The sequence below is a fragment of the Xenia sp. Carnegie-2017 genome, unplaced genomic scaffold (genome assembly GCF_021976095.1).
Source record: "Xenia sp. Carnegie-2017 unplaced genomic scaffold, XeniaSp_v1 HiC_scaffold_21, whole genome shotgun sequence".
Taxonomy (NCBI): Eukaryota; Metazoa; Cnidaria; class Anthozoa; order Malacalcyonacea; family Xeniidae; genus Xenia; species Xenia sp. Carnegie-2017.
In genome coordinates, this window is record NW_025813484.1 from 3078022 (window position 1) to 3099279 (window position 21258).

General features: G+C 36.4%; 4 protein-coding genes and 2 long non-coding RNA genes across 7 annotated transcripts in view; 3 read left to right on the plus strand and 3 right to left on the minus strand.

Moving 5' to 3' along the window:
• The window catches only part of LOC124443748 (rho GTPase-activating protein 19-like), a 53802-nt gene that overhangs the window by 8566 nt on the left and 23978 nt on the right, over positions 1-21258 (minus strand). The window lies entirely within an intron of this gene.
• Positions 550-2307, plus strand: LOC124443757 (coagulation factor X-like). Its single transcript, XM_046994277.1, has 3 exons — positions 550-1200; positions 1282-1368; positions 1798-2307. The coding sequence occupies exons 1-3, from the start codon at positions 652-654 to the stop codon at positions 2080-2082; spliced, it is 921 nt and encodes a 306-aa protein (XP_046850233.1). The 5' UTR covers positions 550-651; the 3' UTR covers positions 2083-2307.
• LOC124443766 lies at positions 4816-6119 on the minus strand. Its single transcript, XR_006947744.1, has 2 exons — positions 5644-6119; positions 4816-5424 (listed from the first exon to the last, which is right to left on the minus strand). It is a non-coding gene; the product is annotated as an uncharacterized LOC124443766 (long non-coding RNA).
• LOC124443754 lies at positions 6413-8462 on the plus strand. The gene is made up of 3 exons (XM_046994272.1): positions 6413-7065; positions 7301-7390; positions 7725-8462. Exons 1-3 carry the CDS (start codon positions 6514-6516, stop codon positions 8091-8093), a joined length of 1011 nt encoding a protein of 336 aa, XP_046850228.1. The 5' UTR covers positions 6413-6513; the 3' UTR covers positions 8094-8462.
• LOC124443755 lies at positions 10064-20208 on the plus strand. Of its 2 annotated transcripts, XM_046994273.1 has the most exons (6): positions 10064-10312; positions 10402-10563; positions 10650-11610; positions 11692-11778; positions 12210-12525; positions 20014-20208. In XM_046994273.1, exons 3-6 carry the CDS (start codon positions 11062-11064, stop codon positions 20064-20066), a joined length of 1005 nt encoding a protein of 334 aa, XP_046850229.1. In that variant the 5' UTR covers positions 10064-10312; positions 10402-10563; positions 10650-11061; the 3' UTR covers positions 20067-20208. The 2 variants fall into 2 exon arrangements, with proteins under 2 accessions (XP_046850229.1, XP_046850231.1); XM_046994275.1 differs by lacking the exons at positions 10064-10312; positions 10402-10563; positions 10650-11610; positions 11692-11778; positions 12210-12525 and adding exons at positions 18497-19110; positions 19192-19266 and having other exon boundaries at positions 19698-20208.
• On the minus strand, positions 17147-17697 carry LOC124443767. Its single transcript, XR_006947745.1, has 2 exons — positions 17657-17697; positions 17147-17434 (listed from the first exon to the last, which is right to left on the minus strand). It is a non-coding gene; the product is annotated as an uncharacterized LOC124443767 (long non-coding RNA).

Genomic DNA, 21258 nt, shown 5'->3' on the forward strand with positions numbered 1-21258 from the left:
CTTCTTCCACAGATTATATTTTATTTTCGAATAATTAATATCAATTGAGATGTTTTAAGGGAGAAATCATGAAAATTTATAACAACTACAATGCTACATTCGGATTTTTGTAAAACTGAAATTGTAAAGCTCACTTTAAGGTCTAGTATTACTATTGTTCCGACTCGTGGACAGACAACAGTGTTTCATTATTGCCATCTTTCATCAATGCATAAACATTGACGTCTTCCTGCTGAAACAAGTTCATTTACACCATGACTTGTTCCGAAATACAATTAATACTGGCATTCATTTAAGTTCTCTAAGATCATTCCATAACAAGTTTCAGTAGAAAGCCCAATTCAACAATAAGATCCAGTTGAGCAGTCTGTTGTACAAGTGTTGTACAAGTGTGACCCCACAGCAGAAAAGATGAGGACGAGCGTAACAGCCAATGTCAAGACTCGTTAATTTCATTAACCCAAGTGCCGAAGTTGCTTAAACCTAAACCCTTAAATAAACAAAAACAATATGCTCAGTAAAATCTCAATGACGCAAAAAAGGCGTGACATTGACGACAATAGGAATACTCGGTAAATATAATAGCTCTCGCTGCAAAACATCAACTCATCTGTTCACAATTGATTCGACCTAGCTCTCAAAATAAAAAAAATGGTTCAACCATCAGTGGTTTTCTTCTTCGTCTTGATAAGCATCGGTGTTACCAGCTTCACAGAAGCCAAACAATCTTCTCACTGTGTTCATGGAACCACAGTTAAAGATATACTCATGCTTGCTGGAATCAAGGGAGCGGATTTACTCTCCTACGTCGCCAAGATGAAGGCAGAAAATATTGATGAAACTGTCCTCTCAAGTTTAACGTACAAACAACTTGGTAACATTGGAATATCAAAGATTGGAGATCGTCACAAGTTACACAAATTTCTTTCAAAGGATGGAAATGACTGTAACAACTCCGTGTGTAAAAACAATGGTATTTGCCGAGATGGTTTTCGATGTTTCTCATGCATTTGTGATCCAGCAAGTGGGTATTATGGTCTGACTTGCCAACAAAAATGTCCATGTTTAAATGGAGGTGTTTGCAAGACAGTTCCTACAGGTTTTAAATGTGTCTGCCCGCCTGGCTACTCTGGCAATCTATGTAAGGTGAAATATTTAACTGAAGAAAGATTTCTTCAACTGGAGAATTCCGTGAATCAGGTAAAATTTCACTGATGAACCGACTTCATTGCCTGTGAGTATAGAATGGTGGGTAAAGAAAACATGTTTCTTTTCGTTTAGTTAAGCTTAAAGTTGAAACAAACCGAAACAGAGCTCAAATCTCAACGCAATAATAGAGGATTATGGACATTACGACGAACAAATGAGGTGAGAAAATGCTTTCATATAATAAAGACAAGGCAATACTACCAATTTAATTAAAAGGATAGCACTATGCATTGCCTGACGATTTTTATAAGATGAGAAAATTTTTTGATGAAAATGGTGCTAGATTGACCACCGTTTAATGAATAGATGAAGGGAATGTTTTGATGACGTAGGTGATAGTTGATGAAAGAAATCACAGTTGACTTCTTTATAAGATGAGAAAAATTTTTGATGAAACTGATGCTAGATTGACCTTTAATGAATAGATGAAGGGGATAATTTGATGACGTAGGTGATAGTTGATGAAAGAAATCATAGTTGACTTCTTATTTATTATTTATTGTTAGCTCGATGGCTCGACGCGGTCTTTGTAAAAAGTTGAATTTCCTTTTTTCATCGGCTAATAAAAACATCTTCCATTTATCATAGATTTTGAATCAACTGGAGAAGATACAACTGCATCAGACAAAGCCAACCTACACGCAGGCAATTCCAATAGTTCTTCCCCAAAACACTCGAGCTATCATTATTTCCGTTTACTGCTATTTCTTGAACAGAAATGGACATGCGTACTTAAACTATGTAACCCATCAAAAAGGAAATGACGACAGTTCCGCGAAAGCTGAAGGCTACAACACACATTACAATGTTTACGCAAACACGTTCTTGTATGAACAAATGATTCCTGGAACACCACTCTGCCAAATGATTTGATCTTCAAAGTAACTAGATCTCATCGTACAGGTGGAGCTAATAATTGGTATCGCGTTCGTTTGGTTGGTTATGTGACTGATTAACTAAGTCTGACATGTATTTACTTAGAAAAAACAAACTTGCTGGTAGCACAAGTAGTCACAAAATACAATGTTTCAAAAGAAAATGTTTTTCTTTGTTTGAAAATGTTGTAGAAGTTGTAGAAGTAAAAGGTTTTGTAGTCAATTGCTTTGTTATGTCTTTTGCAAGTTTAACATGAGCGAGCAGATGAAAGAGAAATTTGAAGGCCTTTCAACAATATAATTTCATGAATTTTTGTTTGTCCACGTGAACGTTTGGTCACACGTAAAAGATTCTCAATATATAAAATAAACGCGTAGCTTATATTACGAGTGGCGTAACAAAGTATTCACGAGTTTGATATGCATTTGTCAAAACAAGCTTAAGAAGACATGTTTGCTATGAGCATATACAAGCACTAATTTCAGAGCTCGCTCTGTCAAAAACTAATTGAGAACTAATCTGAGAATGCGTAGTCAACTCCACCAACTCTCCAAGTTCATGGTCATGGCAACGACCAGCTGTATGTACCAGTACCGATTACGGAGTAATTAGCTCGCTCAGTCACAAATTTTCAAATAAATCATCTGCGCATGCACAGTCTGATTAAGCATGCGCAGTCGAATTGACCAGTTGCCCAAGTTCATGGTCATGGTACCGAACAACTGCATCTACTAGCACCGATTTTGAAATAAATAGCATGCTTAGTAACAATTTAATAGAGAAATCATCTGCGCATGCGCTCGAGTATGCGCAGTCCACTCGAACAATTGTTCATAGTCTTGGCAACGACTAACCATATGTACTTGCACTACATTTGTTGCAATTAGCTCACTTAGTCGCAATTATTAAAGAAATCATCTGGGCATGCGCAGTAGTGACTTTAATAATACCACAACTTTCGTAAGCCTTTGAATTTTATGTATATATATATAAAGCTAAAACTTCACCTAATAGATGTCAACCAGCAGTGGAAGCTGGATGCCCAGACTTCGGTCGCGACCGCACTTTCCCTGCGTACCCCGAGCAAAGCATATCGCAGGTGATCCGGGGGTCTGATGGGCGGAAGCTTTTGCATCTCCCAAGTAGGATAGCGTGGAGGGGCCGAAATCTTCTATCGAAACGCTAACATGCGGCGTTCTAGTGCCTTGCGCTTAAGAAGGTATCGGGAAGCATGTACCAAAAACGGATTTTTTATTGCTTTCGAATTTTATCTTTTTGTTTACAAAATAAACCAAGCAATGTTTCAACCAACTTCTTGTGACAATGTTTCAATCAAAAACTGAGCCTTTTTCTGACACTTATAATTTAAGACAACCTTAAACATGTTTTATACAATTTTTATTGGTTTATATCTTTCTGATTTAACTCTCTCGTTTACTGTTTCTCATGTATCACGAGCAAGCCATACACGGACTTCATAGCAAACAAGGATTATCTGGTTCCCTTAATTGACATGCGACGCTCTAGTTCTCAAACACAATCTCGGGGCATCGGGAAGTATGGACCAAAAACTGGATTTTTTGTTTTCAAAATTACTTGTCTTTTTTCTTTACAAGAATTCTTCTCATAAAAGAAACTAGAACATCCAAGGATACTGCAAACGTTCAAACAACTTCTGCCTTTTTGACTTAAAATTTAATGATGGCTTTCGATATTTTTCCTGCATTTGTGATTCAACAAGTGGGTATTATGGTCTGACTTGCCAACAAAAATGTCCATGTTTAAATGGAGGTGTTTGCAAGACAGTTCCTACAGGTTTGAAATGTGTCTGTCCGCCTGGTTCCTAAAGTGATCTATGTAAGGTGAAATACTTAACTGAAGAAAGACTTCTTCAACTGGAGAATTCAGTGAAACAGGTAAAATTTTACTGATGGACTGACTTCATTGCGTGTGATTATAGCTTTATACATATTTAAGGTCATTAACTTTTATAGCCCGTTGAGTAAAGCAAACATTCTTCTTATTTTTTAGTTAAGCTCAAAGTTGAAACAAACCGAAAGAGAACTGGAATCTCAGAAATCTCAACTGGAAACTTTGAAACGCAACGATAGTGGAACGTGGAGGTTACGACGAACAAATGAGGCAAGTGAAAAATTATACATGACAAAATGTCATTACGATCGTGCTAAAATCCTAATTGTCTACACATCTCAAAAAAAAACAACATAACGCTCCTCTTCACTTGTCAACAAATTATAATATAATAATTGCTTTAACAATGGACTGACAATGTTATACAATGAAGAAAATCATTTGGTGAAATAGCTTGATAAAAATATCACTTTATCAATGTATCTACAAATCAAAGCTCATTCTATTTATCATAGGTTTTGAATCAACTGGAGAAGTTACGATTGCATCATGCAAAACCAACCTACACACAAAAAATCCCCATCATTTTCCCCCAAAACACTCGAGCTATAATAATCTCCGTCTACTGCCACTACGGGAACCACAAAGGAACTGCTGACTTGTACTATGTAACACATCAAAAAGGAAACGACGGCAGTTCGGGAAAAGTTGAAGGCTACAACATGCATTACAATGTTCAGGCAAATACATTTTTATACGAACAAATGATTTCATGGAACAATACTCTCGCAAATGAGCTAGTTTTCAAAGTAACATTCTCCCGCTATGAAAGTAGGAATCCTTACAGTTGTTATCGTGTTCGTTTAGTTGGCTATGTGATTGATTAACTGAGACACTAACACCAAGCAATTCTTTAAGAAATACTTAAAACAGCATATGATAGTTTTAGTGTACGGAATGTAACAATTTGTCATTATTTGTGAGATAATACAATGCTTTACATTGTAGTAATCTTTTCTGTATTTTTTGAGGCCTAATTTTCCAACACTGACAAGTTATATTGCTCATAACCAAAATGCCGTTTGCTAGCAGGCTTATCAAATCATAAAGGAATATTTCGAAATTTTCAACAGACTCCACTGTTCATGACTGTGGAAATTTGGTGATGTTGACGTCACTTTTTGAGTACCAAATCATTATTCAATAAAGTTTTAAAAGTTATTTACACTAAATATGTTTGAACACGATCATATTTTCTGTTTAAAAGTTACCAATATTTCATATGAAGAAAAATCTTTAATCAATTCTGCTGTAATCGACAAAATGTTTCACTCATTCTTTGAAACATTTTGGGTAGAAGCTTACAATGTGTATCACAACATTCATCTACACAAACCTTCATCTCTTCTTGTAATTTTTGTCCTATATTTTATCCTGACATGATCGTGCACATCTTGAGAGGCGGTCCTATCGACAAAAACGAGTAAAAATTACCAAAAGTTCATTTGTAAGAGCTCGTAAAGAAGTACAGATTGAAACTTGACCATGGAGTTGTAAAATTTTCAAACATTTGCTACACATTCAAACAAGTAAACATGCAACTTATGCTATGTGATAATAAATCATTCATAAATCAGGAAAGTATTGACTTTTTCGTGTATATATGTGCTACAAATACACACTTACCTAAATTGAAAAGGAATATCTGTCATTTCAAAGCACATCCAACACACAAAAAAACATTGTGCGATAAAATGTTTTCATCGAGTTCTTCGGTCTTTATCGATATTTCAGGAAATTGCTTTAGGAAATTTTATGCAAGCACATTTTTACATGAACAAATGATTCCTTGGGATAGTACTCACTCAGATGACTTGGTTTTCAAATTTAAAAGTAACTGGTTCCTATCGTATTGAAATCTGAATTGGCATCGCGTCCGCTTAGTCGGCTATGTGACTTAGTCATACGTACAGATATATGTACATATATAAGATACATTTAATGATGGCAACAACTGATAGAAAAACAATATTTCAAATGAAAATGCCTGGATTTTCTTGTTTGAAAATTTTGTTAAATAAAATGAACTGTAGTCAATTGCTTTTGATAGGCCTTATGTGTGTTCAGCTTGAGTTGAGCATGAGCAAGCACGTGATGAGAGAAATTTGGAAGCCTTCCAACCATGCATATAGTTTAATAAATTTTTCTTTGTCCTCTCAAAAAGAGCCTCTAACACCACATATAGCTATTTAGCATACTGATCTTTGTATTTACCAAAGTGAATTAATTCTGAATTCTTTCCTTCTTGTGTACAATTTGCAGAGGATCGGCAGTAACAGGTATTTTTACAGTCATCAATTAAGAGTTGTTCTAAAATTGAGACTTTACATGACGACAAAAAGTCCAAGACGACAACGAAATCGAATTGGTGTCAGCTAAATGCTGAAGGCATTCAAAAGAAAACAATGTAAAAGCAGGAAACAGAGATGTAGATTCACATAACTAGTGTTGACTTTGACACGTTGCTTTATTAAACCGTTAGAAATCAAATAGAAAATGGGACTAACATTTAATGTTTTCTTCGTCACTTTCATAATTATTGGTACATCTGCTATTTTTACAGAAGCCAAACAATCTTCTCACTGTCTTCGTGGAATCACAGTTAAAGATATACTCATGCTTGCTGGAATCAAGGGAGCGGATTTACTCTCCTACGTCGCCAAGATGAAGGCAGAAAATATTGATCAAGCTGTCCTCTCAAGTCTAACGTATAAACAACTTGGTAAAATTGGTATATCAAAGATTGGAGATCGTCACAAGTTGCACAAATTCCTTTCAAAGGATGGAAATGACTGCAACAACTCCGTGTGTAAAAACAAGGGTATTTGCCGAGATGGTTTTCGATGTTTTTCATGCATTTGTGATCCAACAAGTGGGTATTATGGTCTGACTTGCCAACGAAAATGTCCATGTTTAAATGGAGGTGTTTGCAAGACAGTTCCTACAGGTTTCAAATGTGTCTGCCCGCCTGGCTACTCTGGTGATCTATGTAAGGTGAAATATTTAACTGAAAAACGACTTCTTCAACTGGAGAATTCATTGACGCAGGTAAATTTTACATACATCAATGTCCATGTTATCAGTGGTTATAATCAGCTATACTCAAGTGGGAAGAAGTATACTTCAGCTGTGCAAACTTCATACTACAATTATTATTCATTTCTTTATGGAAATTTAATTTTGGTATTTATTTTTCCTGTGATTATACAAATTAACAATCGAACTTAGCCACTGAATGACTCTGATGAATGAATAGAAACGAAAAAATAATCCTTACATTTAGTTAAGCTCGAAGTTGAAACAAACAGAAAAGGAAGTTGAAACTCTGAAGCAAAAAGATAGAGGAACATGGAGATTACACCGAACAAATGAAGTAAGTAAAAAAATAATACATGACGAATAAAAAATCATACAATAGCACCTTTATGCATTGACTTTCAATGTTATACAACGAAAAATCTTTGAGTAAAATCGCACAGTGATATCACTTCCGTAATATATCTCAAGGGGGTTGGCGGCTTGGATTAAACGACAGTAATCTCTTTACTCTAAAGATGACTACCACTAAGGTTGTCGAAACGAAGTCAATATAAACATCAACAGTCCTTCTCGGGATTCTACTAAACTGGACGATATACATTTACAAACATGTACGTAACGATATTCCCGCGTTCAAACCATTCATTTAAGTAATTTCTTTATCATAGATTTTGAATCAACTGGAGAAGTTACAATTGAACAATGCTCAACGAACCTACACGCAAAAAATCCCCATCATTCTTCCCTCCAAAACTCGAGCTATCATCATTTCCGTTTACTGCTATTACTGGAACAAAAATGGAGATACATTCATGGACTATGTAACCCATCAAAAAGGAAATGATGACAGGTCGGCTAGAGCTGAAGGGAACAACAGACATAATAACGTTCACGGAAACGCTTTCACCTATGAACAAATGATTCCCTGGAACACAACTCTCCCAAATGAGCTGATTTTTAAAGTAACATACTCCCTCAATAAAGGTGGAGTTTACAGTTGGTATCGCATTCGTTTGGTCGGCTATGTGACTGATTAACTAAGTCTGACATTTCTGAGTAACTTTTTGTAAAAGACTTAAAAACACTGTAACAGCAAACTTGGGAGAAATGGCAGTTTTAATAATGTAAGAAATAAATGTATCAATTTGTGAAATAATACAATGCTGCTGCCTGAAACTTTTCACGAAAGTACTCGTCGGAAATGTCAATGTTTTTGTACCTCGCAATGATTGAGGGTGGTTAGAATAATTATTTGCAAAAACTTAAGTCAGATCACACTGTAATTTGTAGTCTGTAAAGTATAGCAATACCATTTTCGAAGTTAAAGGCATTGTCAGGCAACCACCAACTGCAATGTCCAAAGATTCTGCTTTCAATACATATTAATGAAAAATTTAAGCAAGAAACCTGTATTTTTTAATTTGCTGCAATGAAGAAACTGCAATTGGTCTCATGCAGTGACCCAAGCATTTAGGAGCCTTATGTCCTATCTCAAACCGATGCCCACTCCTGGGTGAATCTTCAGTGATTGGGTTATGTAGAGATCAACTGATAATGGTGGCCAATGGCTATGGTGACTTCTTAGCGCTCACTCTTTCGACTTCATTTTTCTCAGTGTTCCCCTCCTGGGAGAATCTTCAGTGATTGGGTTATGTAGAGATCAACTGACAATGGTGGCCAATGGCAATGGTGACTTCTTAGCGCTCACTCTTTCGACTTCATTTTTCTCAGTGTTCCCCTCCTGGGAGAATCTTCAGTGATTGGGTTATGTAGAGATCAACTGATAATGGTAGCCAATGGCAATGGTGAGTTCTTAGCGCTCACACTTTCGACTTCATTTTTCTCAGAGTTCCCCTCCTAGGAGAATCTTCAATGATTGGGTTAAGTAGAGATCAACTGATAATGCTGGCCAATGGCAATGGTGAGTTCTTAGCGCTCACTTCTTTCAACTTCATTTTTCTCATTGTTCCATTAATCAGTTCGTGACTAGCTACTTTCATAAGCCTTTCAACATGCTCCTTCAAAATCTGCATGTTTCACATACTTCTACTACATCTTCTGCCTACATCTCTTGAAGAAACAAAGTTTCTTTTTGATTTCGTGTAAGATGATGGTGCAAAACAATTTGTTAATTGTCTTCTTGTAATCATCTATCAAGTCGGGTGGCATAGTAGATGGCTGCAATCAGTATACCATAACTTGTTGGACAAAGATCTGAAGTCGCATCTTTACCCTCTTTTTGTCACATTTTTTTGTAGATTTTTACACCAATCTTCTGATTTTTGTTTATATAAAAAAAACGAACATAGCACTTCTGATAAAAACGCACGCTTGCATTAGCTCCGTTTCATAAAAGACCGACATCTGACAAGGTAAAAAAGATTTGACCCTTTTTTATCGCTCTGGCAATCTAAATCACTCCACTTCATTGACATAATGTTTAATTTCACCGTTGTGGTATGTAACTTTAACTTTCACAACAGCCACAACTCATTAAAGGACACATGCAAGCTAGAAGACAACTTTGTTTTATTGTAATGCCTATAGCGTGAAAATAAGACGTACCAAGTTTCAAAGTCGTCCGCGAAATATTTAAAAAGATATTTAGGGTTATAATCGGTAAAAACACGATATTCGATGACCATTGCTAAAACGCCGTGAGATTGTTTAAGTCTGGGAACTGGGAAAGAGTGACGTAATAGTTGACATAAACAAGTTTCGTTCTTATATCGTTCTACGACTTGCACGCAATTCTTTCACGGCTTTCGGTAGTTTGCTATTACTGTTTTTTATTTAACAAAAATTAATGGATTCTTCTGAAGAAGAAGCCGATTATGATATTGTCGTCAATAACAATGAGGTACAACCTTACATGTTTGAGCCTTTGGCCAACGCGCAAGGTGATCATAGTAATGACAATTCTTCGTCATCGGAAAGCGAAGATGAATACATTCACACAATTGGAAATGTTGAATGGTTAGTTGCATTTTATTGATGCTTCATTGTTTTTCCCAAAGTAGAAAGAATGTTTTTATCTTTTAGGTGCGAGTGTGGCTTTTGTGTGGTCATGAGTACAGGACGGGAAAGTATATGTTGCCAAGAGATAAACAACACTGATCCTCTGATACATGGCGATCATATTTGCATCACACAAGAGGAAGAGTTTGCCACAGTATGTACAAACGAAGCTGTCTTAAACAGCTATGGTCGTGTACACACATGACATTGGACCTATGCCTGAGAGTGAAGAAAACAAGTAAATATCACCTTAGAAGTGTAATTACGTGTATGTCGACAAATGTATAATGCCGATAAGTATCTTAGACAAAATTTTGTATCGTTCAGAGCATTACGCTACACGGCGTACCGACAGTGGACGACTTGGGTGCATGGCAGGTTGGGAAAAAAGTACCGACACCTTCTTGTGCTGTGGACAAAATCCGGAAAGCATTTCCTTCGCCTTCTGGAGAATACAAAGGATTTGAATATGCTCAACACTACTGAATGGTAGGGCTTATGGCGTATGACAAAGTCTGTTCATTTGTAATTATGTTTATTTCATGTGGGACGTTATTTCTTTTTATTTATTAAAGCGAGATTTATGTTGCTTAATGGCTTCAGCTTTGCTGATTTTTGATTTGTGGTGAGTCAATGGGACAGGTATTTCTTTCACTCCAGCGACATCAAGAGCTTTGGAGAGTGTTGGATTAATGCGTCTGCAGTACAAAACTTCTTTCATCAAGTCCTTAACATATCCTGAAAAGAAGAGGACGAGTGTAACAGCCAAGGTCAAGGCTCGTTAATTTCATTAACCCAAATGCCATAGTTGCTTAAACCTAAACCATTAAATAAACAAAAACAATATGCCCAGAAAAATCTCAATGACGCAGACAAAGGCGTGACATTGACGACAACAGGAATACTTGGTAATTATAAAAGCTCTCGCTGCAAAGATCAACCCATCCGTTCACCAATTGATTCAACCTAACTATCAAAGTAAAAACAATGGCTCAACCATCAGTGGTTTTCTTCTTCGTCTTGATAAGCATCGGTGTTACCAGCTTCACAGAAGCCAAACAATCTTCTCACTGTGTTCATGGAACCACAGTTAAAGATATACTCATGCTTGCTGGAATCAAGGGAGCGGATTTACTCTCCTACGTCGCCAAAATGAAGGCAGAAAATATTGATGAAACTGTCCTCTCAAGTCTAACGTATAAACAACTTGGTAACATTGGTATATCAAAGATTGGAGATCGTCACAAGTTGCACAAATTCCTTTCAAAGGATGGAAATGACTGCAACAACTCCGTGTGTAAAAACAAGGGCATTTGCCGAGATGGTTTTCGATGTTTTTCATGCATTTGTGATCCAACAAGTGGGTATTATGGTCTGACTTGCCAACAAAAATGTCCATGTTTAAATGGAGGTGTTTGCAAGACAGTTCCTACAGGTTTTAAATGTGTCTGCCCGCCTGGCTACTCTGGCAATCTATGTAAGGTGAAATATTTAACTGAAGAAAGATTTCTTCAACTGGAGAGTTCCGTGAATCAGGTAAAATTTCACTAATGAACCAACTTCATTGCCTGTGAGTATAGAATGGTGGGTAAAGAAAACATGTTTCTTTTCGTTTAGTTAAGCTTAAAGTTGAAACAAACCGAAACAGAGCTCGAATCTCAACGCAATAATAGAGGATTATGGACATTACGACGAACAAATGAGGTGAGAAAATGCTTTCATTCATCAAAGACAAGGCAATACTACAATTTAATTAAAAGGATAGCATTATGCATTGCCTGAAGATTTTTATAAGATGAGAAAAATTTTTAATGAAACTGGTGCTAGATTGACCACCGTTTAATGAATAGATGAAGGGGATGTTTTGATGACGTAGGTGATAGTTGATGAAAGAAATCATAGTTGACTTCTTTATAAGATGAGAAAAATTTTTGATGAAACTGGTGCTAGATTGACCACCATTTAATGAATAGATGAAGGGGATGTTTTGATGACGTAGGTGATAGTTGATGAAAGAAATCATAGTTGACTTCTTATTTATTATTTATTGTTAGCTCGATGGCTCGACGCGGTATTTGTAAAAAGTTGAATTCCCTTTTTCATCGGCTAATAAAAACATCTTCCATTTATCATAGATTTTGAATCAACTGGAGAAGATACAACTGCATCAGGCAACTCCAACCTACACGCAGGCAATTCCAATAGTTCTTCCCCAAAACACTCGAGCTATCATTATTTCCGTTTTCTGCAACTTCTGGAACACCAAAGGACATGCGTACTTAAACTATGTAACCCATCAAAAAGGAAATGACGACAGCTCCGCGAAAGCTGAAGGCTACAACACGCATTTCAATGTTTACGCAAACACATTCTTGTATGAACAAATGATTCCCTGGAACACCACTCTCCCAAATGAGCTGATTTTTAAAGTAACATCCTCCCGCCTTGACGGTGGAGCTAATAATTGGTATCGCGTTCGTTTGGTTGGTTATGTGACTGATTAACTAAGTCTGACGTGTATTTACTTAGGAAAAACAAACTTGCTGGTAGTACAAGTAGTCACAAAATACAATGTTTCAAAAGAAAATGTTTTTCTTTGTTTGAAAATGTTGTAGAAGTTGTAGAAGTAAAAGGTTTTGTAGTCAATTGCTTTGTTATGCCTTTTGCAAGTTTAACATGAGCGAGCAGATGAAAGAGAAATTTGAAGGCCTTTCAACCATATAATTTCATGAATATTTGTTTGACCACGTGAACGTTAAGTCACACGTAAAAGGTTCTCAACATATAAAATAAACGCGTAGCTTATATTACGAGTGGCGTAACAAAGTATTCACGAGTTTGATATGCATTTGTCAAAACAAGCTTAAGAAGACAAATTTGCTATGAGCATATACAAGCACTAATTTCAGAGCTCGCTCTGTCGAAAACTAATTGAGAACTAATCTGAGAATGCGTAGTCAACTCCATCAACTCTCCAAGTTCATGGTCATGGCAACGACCGCACTCTCCCTGCGTACCCCGAGCAAAGCCTATCGCAGGTGATCTCGGGGTCTGGTGGGCGGAAGCTTTTGCATCTCCCAAGTAGTATAGCGTGGAGGGGCCGAAATCTCCTACCGAAACGTTAACATGCGGCGTTCTAGTGCCTTACGCTTAAGAAGGTATCGGGAAGCATGTACCAAAAACGGGTTTTTCTTTGCTTTCGAATTTTATCTTTTTGTTTACAAAATAAACCAAGCAATGTTACAACCAACCTCTTGTGACAATGTTTCAATCAAAAACTGAGCCTTTTTCTGACACTTATAATTTTAGACAACCTTAAACATGTTTTATACAATTTTTATTGGTTTATATCTTTCTGATTTAACTCTCTCGTTTACTGTTTCTCATGTATCACGAGCAAACCATACACGGGCTTCATAGCAAACAAGGATTATCTGGTTCCCTTAATTGACATGCGACGCTCTAGTTCTCAAACACAATCTCGGGGTATCGGGAAGTATGGACCAAAACGGATTTTTGTTTTCAAATTACTTGTCTTTTTTCTTTACAAGAATTCTTCTCATAAAAGAAACTAGAACATCCAAGGATACTGCAAACGTTCAAACAGCTTCTGCCTTTTTGACTTAAAATTTAATGATGGCTTTCGATGTTTTTCCTGCATTTGTGATTCAACAAGTGGGTATTATGGTCTGACTTGCCAACCAAAATGTCCATGTTTAAATGGAGGTGTTTGCAAGACAGTTCCTACAGGTTTCAAATGTGTCTGCCCGCCTGGCTAATGACGATATGACATAATGACAAAATTGTTATTATGTCATATCGTCATTAGCCAGGCGGGCAGACACAATTGTTACAACAAAAAAAACATCTTTATTTGTAAGTTAATACAAATTTGACAGACATGATAGCCACAGGAACTCAATATACAATTACAAATAAAAACTTTAGATTACAATTATGCGGACAAGCTACATTGCAAATAAAAAGCCCCGATTCAAGCATCAAATATAAATTAGTTTAGTCCAAATTCTATACTAATAACGTCTTCATTTGAAGAAACTTCTTTACGCACAATAGGTCACTTTATCGCTTCTATCAAATCCATGGACCATTCTAAGGGCCTGTTTATATGAAGCCGAGTTACCCGGCTGAGCGAGTTACTCGCCTAGCCGGGTAACTCGGCCCTTATATAAAATGAATTCATTTCCCGGTAAATCGTTTATATGACACAACCGAGTAACTTGCCTTGCCGGGAACTCGGTTTGTGTAAGCGAGTTACCCGGCTAGGCGGGATGAATTTGTCCATATAAACGCATTTGCCAGGAAAATTGGCTCTGTTGGTACGCATGCGTACTAAGCCTTGTACTTGCTGTATTATAATACAAAAACATACACATGTCGTAATTTTCAATTTTATATTCACCCATTCCATTTTTGCTGCGAAACTGTGAGGCTTTTTAAAATCTCGCGTCTTTACTCGAAGTTAGCATAGCCAAACTTCATTTAAGACAAATGAAGGGAAGTACTAGCCCAGTTACCCGGTGCCATATAAACAGATCACTTTGTCAAACCCTATTGAGCGAGTAACTCGCTTAGCCGGGTAACTCGGCTCCATATAAACAGGCCCTAATAGGAAACTCTTTACTAGAAAATACAGAAATGAAATCACACTAAATATATTTATTACCTTTGTCCTAGATTATAAATTTTTAGGGCAACTGCCGGTCAATATAAGAGACGTTCTAAACATGGATCTCGCATACAATTCAAGACAAGAAACTATAAAACCCGTAAAATTATATTTGACGAACGTATTTTACAGAAAAACTGTTTCTCACCTCATATGCTTGGTATCCTATCCGATGGCATTAAAAATTTTGTCCATAACTGAATCTACATTCGTCAAATTTTCGAGAAACAACTCTTCATAATATTAATACATTCTGGCCAGTTTATCTGGCTGGAGTGATGGCGACGCAAAAGATGCGCACTTAAGAGCTGGGTACAAGTAGGGGACAGATTTTTCGCTGAGTGGCGCTTCTGTTACGTTTCTATTCTGTGCTCCAACACCACATATAGCTATTTAGCATACCGATCTTTGTGTTTACCAAAGTGAATTAATTCTGAATTCTTTCCTTCTTGTGTACAATTTGCAGAGGATCGGCAGGAACAGGTATTTTTACAGTCATCAATTAAGAGTTGTTCTAAAATTGAGACTTAACATGACGACAAAGAGTCCAAGACGATAACGAAATCGAATTGGTGTCAGCTAAATGCTGAAGGCATTCAAAAGAAAACAATGTAAAAGAAGGAAACAGAGAAGTAGATTCACATAACTAGTGTTGACTTTGACACGTTGCTTTATTGAACCATTAGAAAGCAAATAGAAAATGGGACTAGCATTTAATGTTTTCTTCGTCACTTTCATAATTATTGGTACATCTGCTATTTTTACAGAAGCCAAACATTCTTCTCACTGTCTTCGTGGAATCACAGTTAAAGATATACTCATGCTTGCTGGAATCAAGGGAGCGGATTTACTCTCCTACGTCGCAAAGATGAAGGCCGAAAATATTGATGAAACTGTCCTCTCAAGTCTAACGTATAAACAACTTGGTAACATTGGTATATCAAAGATTGGAGATCGTCACAAGTTGCAAAAATTCCTTTCAAGGGATGGAAACGACTGCAACAACTCTGTGTGTAAAAACAAGGGTATTTGCCGAGATGGTTTTCGATGTTTCTCATGCATTTGTGATCCAGCAAGTGGGTATTATGGTCTGACTTGCCAACAAAAATGTCCATGTTTAAATGGAGGTGTTTGCAAGACAGTTCCTACAGGTTTTAAATGTGTCTGCCCGCCTGGCTACTCTGGCAATCTATGTAAGGTGAAATACTTAACGGAGGAAAGACTTCTTCAACTGGAGAATTCGGTGAAACAGGTAAAATTTTACTGATGAACTGACTTCATTGCGTGTGATTATAGCTTTATACATTTTTAAAGTCATCAACATTTATAGCCTGTTGAGTAAAGCAAACCTTCTTCTTATTTTATAGCTAAGCTCAAAGTTAAAACAAACCGAAAGAGAACTGGAATCTCAGAAATCTCAACTGGAAACTTTGAAACGCAACGATAGAGGAACGTGGAGGCTACGACGAACAAATGAGGCAAGTGAAAAAATTATACGTGACAAAATGTCATTACGATCGTGCTAAAATCCTAATCTACACATCTCAAAAAAAAACAACAACACAACGCTCCTCTTCACTTGTCAACAAATTATAATAATTGCTTTAAGAATGGACTGACAATGTTATACAATGAAGAAAATCTTTTGGTGAAATAGCTTGATAAAAATAGCACTTTATCAATGTATCTACTAATCAAAGCTCAATCTATTTATCATAGATTTTGAATCAACTGGAGAAGTTACGATTGCATCTTGCAAAACCAACCTACACACAAAAAATCCCCATCATGTTCCCCCAAAACACTCGAGCTATAATAATCTCCGTCTACTGCAAGTACGGGAACCACAAAGGAACTGCTGAATTGAACTATGTAACACATCAAAAAGGAAACGACGACAGTTCGGGAAAAGTTGAAGGCTACAACATGCATCACAATGTCCATGCAAATACATTTTTATACGAACAAATGATTCCATGGAACAATACTCTCGCAAATGAGCTAGTTTTCAAAGTAACATTCTCCCGCTATGAAAGTAGGAATCCTCACAGTTGGTATCGTGTTCGTTTAGTTGGCTATGTGATTGATTAACTGAGACACTAACACCAAGCAATTCTTTAAGAAATACTTAAAACAGCATATGATAGTTTTAGTGTCAGGAATGTAACAATTTGTCATTATTTGTGAGATAATACAATGCTTTACATTGTACTGATCTTTTCTGTATTGCTTGAGGCCTAATTTTCCAACACTGAAAAGTCATATTCCTCATAATCAAATTGCCGTTTGCTAGCAGGCTTATCAAATCATAAAGGAATATTTCGAAATTTTCAACAGACTTCACTGTTCGTGACTGTGAAAATTTGGTGATATTGACGTCACTTTTTGAGTACCTAATCATTATTCAATAAAGTTTTAAAAGTTATTTACACTAAATATGTTTGAGCACGATCATATTTTCTGTTTAAAAGTTACCAATATTTCGTATGAAGAAAAATCTTTAATCAATCTGCTGTAATCGACAAAATGTTTCACTCATTCTTTGAAATATTTTGGGTATAAGCTTACAATGTGTATCACAACATTCATCTACACAAACCTTCATCTCTTCTTGTAATTTTTGTCCTATATTTTATCCTGACATGATCGTGCACATCTTGAGAGGCGGTCCTATCGACAAAAACGAGTAAAAATTACCCAAAGTTCATTTGTAAGAGCCCATAAAGTAGTACAGATTGAAACTTGACCATGGAGGTGTAAAATTTTCAAACATTTGCTGCACATTCAAACAATTAAACATGCAACTTATGCTATGTGATAATAAATAATCATTCATAAATCTGGAAAGTATTGACTTTTTCGTGTATATATGTGCTACAAATACATACTTACCTAAATTGAAAAGGAATATCTGTCATTTCAAAGCACATCTGATACACAAAAAAAAAAACATTGTGCGGTAAAATGTTTTCATCGAGGTCTTCGGTCTTTATCGATAATTTCAGGAAATTGCTTCAGAAAATTTTATGCAAGCACATTTTTACATGAACAAATGATTCCTTGGGATAGTACTCAATCAGATGACTTGGTTTTCAAATTTAAAAGTAACTGGTTCCTACGGTATTGAAATCTGAATTTGTTTCGCGTCCGCTTAGTCGGCTATGTGACTTAGTCATACGTACAGATATATGTACATAGATAAGATATATTTAATGAAGGCAACAACTGATAGAAAAACAAAATTTTAAATGAAAATGCATGGATTTTCTTGTTTGAAAATTTTGTTGAATAAAATGTTCAACAAAAGCCTATCAAAAGCACTTGACTGTAGTCAAGTGCTTTTGATAGGCCTTATGTGTGTTCAGCTTGAATTGAGCATGAGCAAGCACGTGATGAGAGAAATTTGAAAGCCTTCCAACCATGCATATAGTTTAATGAATTTTTCTTTGTCCTCTTAAAAAGAGCCTCTAACACCACATATAGCTATTTAGCATACTGATCTTTGTATTTACCAAAGTGAATTAATTCTGAATTCTTTCCTTCTTGTGTACAATTTGCAGAGGATCGGCAGTAACAGGTATTTTTACAGTCATCAATTAAGAGTTGTTCTAAAATTGAGACTTTACATGACGACAAAGAGTCCAAGACGACAACGAAATCAAATTGGGGTCAGCTAAATGCTGAAGGCATTCAAAAGAAAACAATGTAAAAGCAGGAAACAGAGATATAGATTCACATAACTAGTGTTGACTTTGACACGTTGCTTTATTAAACCATTAGAAAGCAAATAGAAAATGGGACTAGCATTTAATGTTTTCTTCGTCACTTTCATAATTATTGGTACATCTGCAATTTTTACAGAAGCCAAACAATCTTCTCACTGTCTTCGTGGAATCACAGTTAAAGATATACTCATGCTTGCTGGAATCAAGGGAGCGGATTTACTCTCCTACGTCGCCAAGATGAAGGCAGAAAATATTGATCAAACTGTCCTCTCAAGTCTAACGTATAAACAACTTGGTAACATTGGTATATCAAAGATTGGAGATCGTCACAAGTTGCACAAATTCCTTTCAAAGGATGGAAATGACTGCAACAACTCTGTGTGTAAAAACAAGGGTATTTGCCGAGATGGTTTTCGATGTTTCTCATGCATTTGTGATCCAACAAGTGGGTATTATGGTCTGACTTGCCAACGAAAATGTCCATGTTTAAATGGAGGTGTTTGCAAGACAGTTCCTACAGGTTTCAAATGTGTCTGCCCGCCTGGCTACTCTGGCAATCTATGTAAGTTGAAGTACTTAACAGAGGAAAGACTTCTTCAACTGGAGAATTCGGTGAAACAGGTAAAATTTTACTGATGAACTGACTTCATTGCCTGTGAGTATAGAATGGTGGGTAAAGAAAACATGTTTCTTTTCGTTTAGTTAAGCTTAAAGTTAAAACAAACCGAATCTCAACGCAATAATAGAGGATTATGGAGATTACGACGAACAAATGAGGTGAGAAAATGCTTTCATATATCAAAGACAAGGCAATATTACAATTTAGTTAAAAGGATAGCATTATGCATTGCCTGAAGATTTTTATAAGATAAGAAAATTTTTTGATGAAACTGGTGCTAGATTGACCACCGTTTAATGAATAGATGAAGGGAATGTTTTGATGACGTAGGTGATAGTTGATGAAAGAAATCATAGTTGACTTCTTTATAAGATGAGAAAAATTTTTGATGAAACTGGTGCTAGATTGACCACCATTTAATGAATAGATGAAGGGGATGTTTTGATGACGTAGGTGATAGTTGATGAAAGAAATCATAGTTTTTTTTTTATTTATTATTTATTGTTAGCTCGATGGCTCGACGCGGTATTTGTAAAAAGTTGAATTCCCTTTTTCATCGGCTAATAAAAACATCTTCCATTTATCATAGATTTTGAATCAACTGGAGAAGATACAACTGCATCTGGCAACTCCAACCTACACGCAGGCAATTCCGATAGTTCTTCCTCAAAACACTCGAGCTATCATTATCTCCGTTTACTGCAGCTTCTGGAACAGCAAAGGACATGCGTACTTAGACTATGTAACCCATCAAAAGGGAAATGACGACAGTTCCGCGAAAGCTGAAGGCTACAACACACATTACAATGTTAACGCAAACACATTCTTGTATGAACAAATGATTCCCTGGAACACCACTCTTCCAAATGATTTGATCTTCAAAGTAACTAGATCTTATCGTACAGGTGGAGCTAATAATTGGTATCGCGTTCGTTTGGTTGGTTATGTGACTGATTAACTAAGTCTGACATATATTTACTTAGGAAAAACAAACTTGCTGGTAGCACAAGTAGTCACAAAATACAATGTTTCAAAAGAAAATGTTTTTCTTTGTTTGAAAATGTTGTAGAAGTTGTAGAAGTAAAAGGTTTTGTAGTCAATTGCTTTGTTATGTCTTTTGCAAGTTTAACATGAGGGAGCAGATGAAAGAGAAATTTGAAGGCCTTTCAACCATATAATTTCATGAATTTTTGTTTGACCACGTGAACGTTAGGTCACACGTAAAAGGTTCTCAACATATAAAATAAACGCGTAGCTTATATTACGAGTGGCGAAGTATTCACGAGTTTGATACGCATTTGTCAAAACAAGCTTAAGAAGACAAGTTTGCTATGAGCATATACAAGCACTAAATTCAGAGCTCGCTCTGTCAAAAATTAATTGAGAACTAATTTGAGCATGCGTAGTCAACTCCACCAACTCTCCAAGTTCATGGTCATGGCAACGACCAGCTGTATGTACTAGTACCGATTACGGAGTAATTAGCTCGCTCAGTCACAAATTTTCAAATAAATCATATGCGCATGCGCAGTCGAATTGCCCAGTTGCCCAAATTCATGGTCAAGGTACCGAACAACTGCATCTACTAGCACTGATTTTGAAATAAATAGCATGCTTAGTAACAATTTAATAGAGAAATTATCTGCGCATGCGTTCGAGTATGCGCAGTCCACTCGAATAATTGTTCATAGTCTTGGCAACGACTAACCATATGTACTTGCACTACATTTGTTGCAATTAGCTCACTTAGTCGCAAATTATTAAAGAAATGATCTGGGCATGCGCAGTAGTGACTTTAATAACACCACAACTTTCGTAAGCCTTTGAATTTTTGTATATATATATAAAGCTAAAACTTCATCCAATAGATGTCAACTAGCAGTGGAAGCTGGATGCCCAGACTTCGGTCGCGACCGGGACTTTCCCTGCGTACCACGAGCGCAAGGGCCTATCGCAGGTGATCTCGGGGTTTGATGGGCGGAAGGTTTTGCATCTCCCAAGTAGGATAGCGTGGAGGGGCCGAAATCTCCTACCGAAACGTTAAACATGCAGCGTTTTAGTGCCTTGCGCTTAAGAAGGTATCGGGAAGCATGTACCAAAAACGGGTTTTTTTTTGCTTTCGAATTTTATCTTTTTGTTTACAAAATAAA

Excerpts from the sequence above, each read along its gene's own strand:
- LOC124443757 (XM_046994277.1), top strand. The coding sequence starts at position 652 with ATGGTTCAACCATCAGTGGTTTTCTTCTTCGTCTTGATAAGCATCGGT. Across the intron at positions 1,201-1,281 it reads TGGAGAATTCCGTGAATCAG|TTAAGCTTAAAGTTGAAACA; the intron begins GTAAAATTTCAC and ends CTTTTCGTTTAG. Across the intron at positions 1,369-1,797 it reads CATTACGACGAACAAATGAG|ATTTTGAATCAACTGGAGAA; the intron begins GTGAGAAAATGC and ends CATTTATCATAG.
- LOC124443754 (XM_046994272.1), top strand. The coding sequence starts at position 6,514 with ATGGGACTAACATTTAATGTTTTCTTCGTCACTTTCATAATTATTGGT. Across the intron at positions 7,066-7,300 it reads TGGAGAATTCATTGACGCAG|TTAAGCTCGAAGTTGAAACA; the intron begins GTAAATTTTACA and ends CCTTACATTTAG. Across the intron at positions 7,391-7,724 it reads GATTACACCGAACAAATGAA|ATTTTGAATCAACTGGAGAA; the intron begins GTAAGTAAAAAA and ends TCTTTATCATAG.
- LOC124443755 (XM_046994273.1), top strand. The coding sequence starts at position 11,062 with ATGGCTCAACCATCAGTGGTTTTCTTCTTCGTCTTGATAAGCATCGGT. Across the intron at positions 11,779-12,209 it reads CATTACGACGAACAAATGAG|ATTTTGAATCAACTGGAGAA; the intron begins GTGAGAAAATGC and ends CATTTATCATAG. Across the intron at positions 12,526-20,013 it reads AACATCCTCCCGCCTTGACG|GTGGAGCTAATAATTGGTAT; the intron begins GTGGAGCTAATA and ends CTTATCGTACAG.